Here is a 1440-nt window from a genome sequence, read left to right on the forward strand (position 1 = left end):
CCGCCCCCACGCGGCCCCCGGGGGCGGGCGCGTGCCCCCTGCAGTTAATCACGGGACCGTCCCCGTCGCCCGCCGGGCTATTTTTGGTGGCCCGAACGCAAACACGGCCGCGAGGAGCAGAAAAGAAAATGAGTTGGCGTTTTCTCAGCCAACAACTCTCTTGTCGTCGTCGTCGTCGCCACCGCCGTCCCTTCTCTGCTCCCCCCCCCCTTCTCTCTCTCTCTTTCTCTCTCTCTCTCTCTCTGTGTCTCTCTCCCTCTCTCCTTCTCTCCCCCACACTCCCCCCGCCCCCTACCCGCTGCCGAACCCAATGTGAGGGGCTGGTCCCGGGCGGTATTATTTATTTGGTCGGCGCGCTTCATAAGTTCTCATTTTGGCGCTGAGCGGGCCTCTGATTTATTTCTGTGGAGCGGACTTGTCGTCTGCTGCGCCCGGCCGGGCCCGGCCTCGCGCTCTGATGAAGCGGCTGGTCCACAACCCCGTGTGTGGGCCCAATAAGTGTCTGCTTTCTAGAAAGTTTGTGGTCCCGACTTTCTGACGGCGTTTATTTATGTTTACCATAATTTTCCTTTCGGTTCGAAATTTTTTTCGAAGTGTGCACACTACTATGTAGTTGTGTGAAATGAATTTTCGTGCATCTAAGAGAGTAAAGTTGTGAATTTCCTTTTAAAATTCACACAGTTGTGCCTCCATGTACGAATGCCATTCACCCGCCTACAAGGGTGTGACATTCACACACTTGGGTCTTCAGTGTGTATTGCTATTGCATTTATCGTGTGTTAACGTTCTAACCTTAATCGTGTCTTCTTCTGTCTCTTTTTTAGGTCGGCGCGGTGGACGCACAAGTACATCGTGCTGGACTGCACCACGGAGATGGCCAAGGAGATCGTGGTGGCGCACGCCCGCGACGTCCAGCTCGGCAAGAGGATCTACCATTACCTGCTGAGTGGATTGGTGAGTCGATACGCGGCGTGAGCCGACCCCCGTACCGTACCCCCCGAAGTGCGTGGTCAGAGAAAATAGGGAATGTGAGCCAGCGGACCGTAAAAAGGACCTTCGTAAATTTACACCATATTTTTTGTTTGTGCTTGTAAATTAATGACAGCCCGTTCTTGCTCGTTCCAAGTCGATACGTACTACTTGTAATTTTACACATTGAAATAGTTATTTTACAACCCACATGGAGAATTTTCATGTAAATCTTTTAAAACTGCTTACTTCTTACAGCGGGTCAATGGAAAATAAAAAACGACAGTCTATTTCTTTTTAATCATGTTTAGATGAAATACGATGTTATCAATATAAGTGTGTTTTGAGAAATATTGGTGCTTATTAATGTAGATTTTTTTTCTTGTCGTTGTAAATTTGGTGTGCTGATCGGCTCGGCAGTATTCATGGCCTATAGCCTGTAGCCCTGGGGGCAAGGCTAGAAATAGGGGG

At 49.8% G+C, this 1440-nt stretch overlaps 1 protein-coding gene across 1 annotated transcript in view; it reads left to right on the plus strand.

The window, feature by feature from the left end:
• LOC113212769 (glutamate receptor 1-like) overlaps positions 1–1440 on the plus strand; it is a 355157-nt gene that overhangs the window by 341182 nt on the left and 12535 nt on the right. Inside the window, exon 6 of the mRNA XM_052265819.1 lies at positions 825–954. Coding sequence (XP_052121779.1) covers positions 825–954 — 130 coding nt within the window. The remainder of the gene's footprint in view (positions 1–824; positions 955–1440) is intronic.

This window comes from Frankliniella occidentalis, unplaced genomic scaffold, assembly GCF_000697945.3.
Source record: "Frankliniella occidentalis isolate FOCC.00 unplaced genomic scaffold, Focc_3.1 Scaffold31, whole genome shotgun sequence".
Classification (NCBI taxonomy): domain Eukaryota; kingdom Metazoa; phylum Arthropoda; class Insecta; order Thysanoptera; family Thripidae; genus Frankliniella; species Frankliniella occidentalis.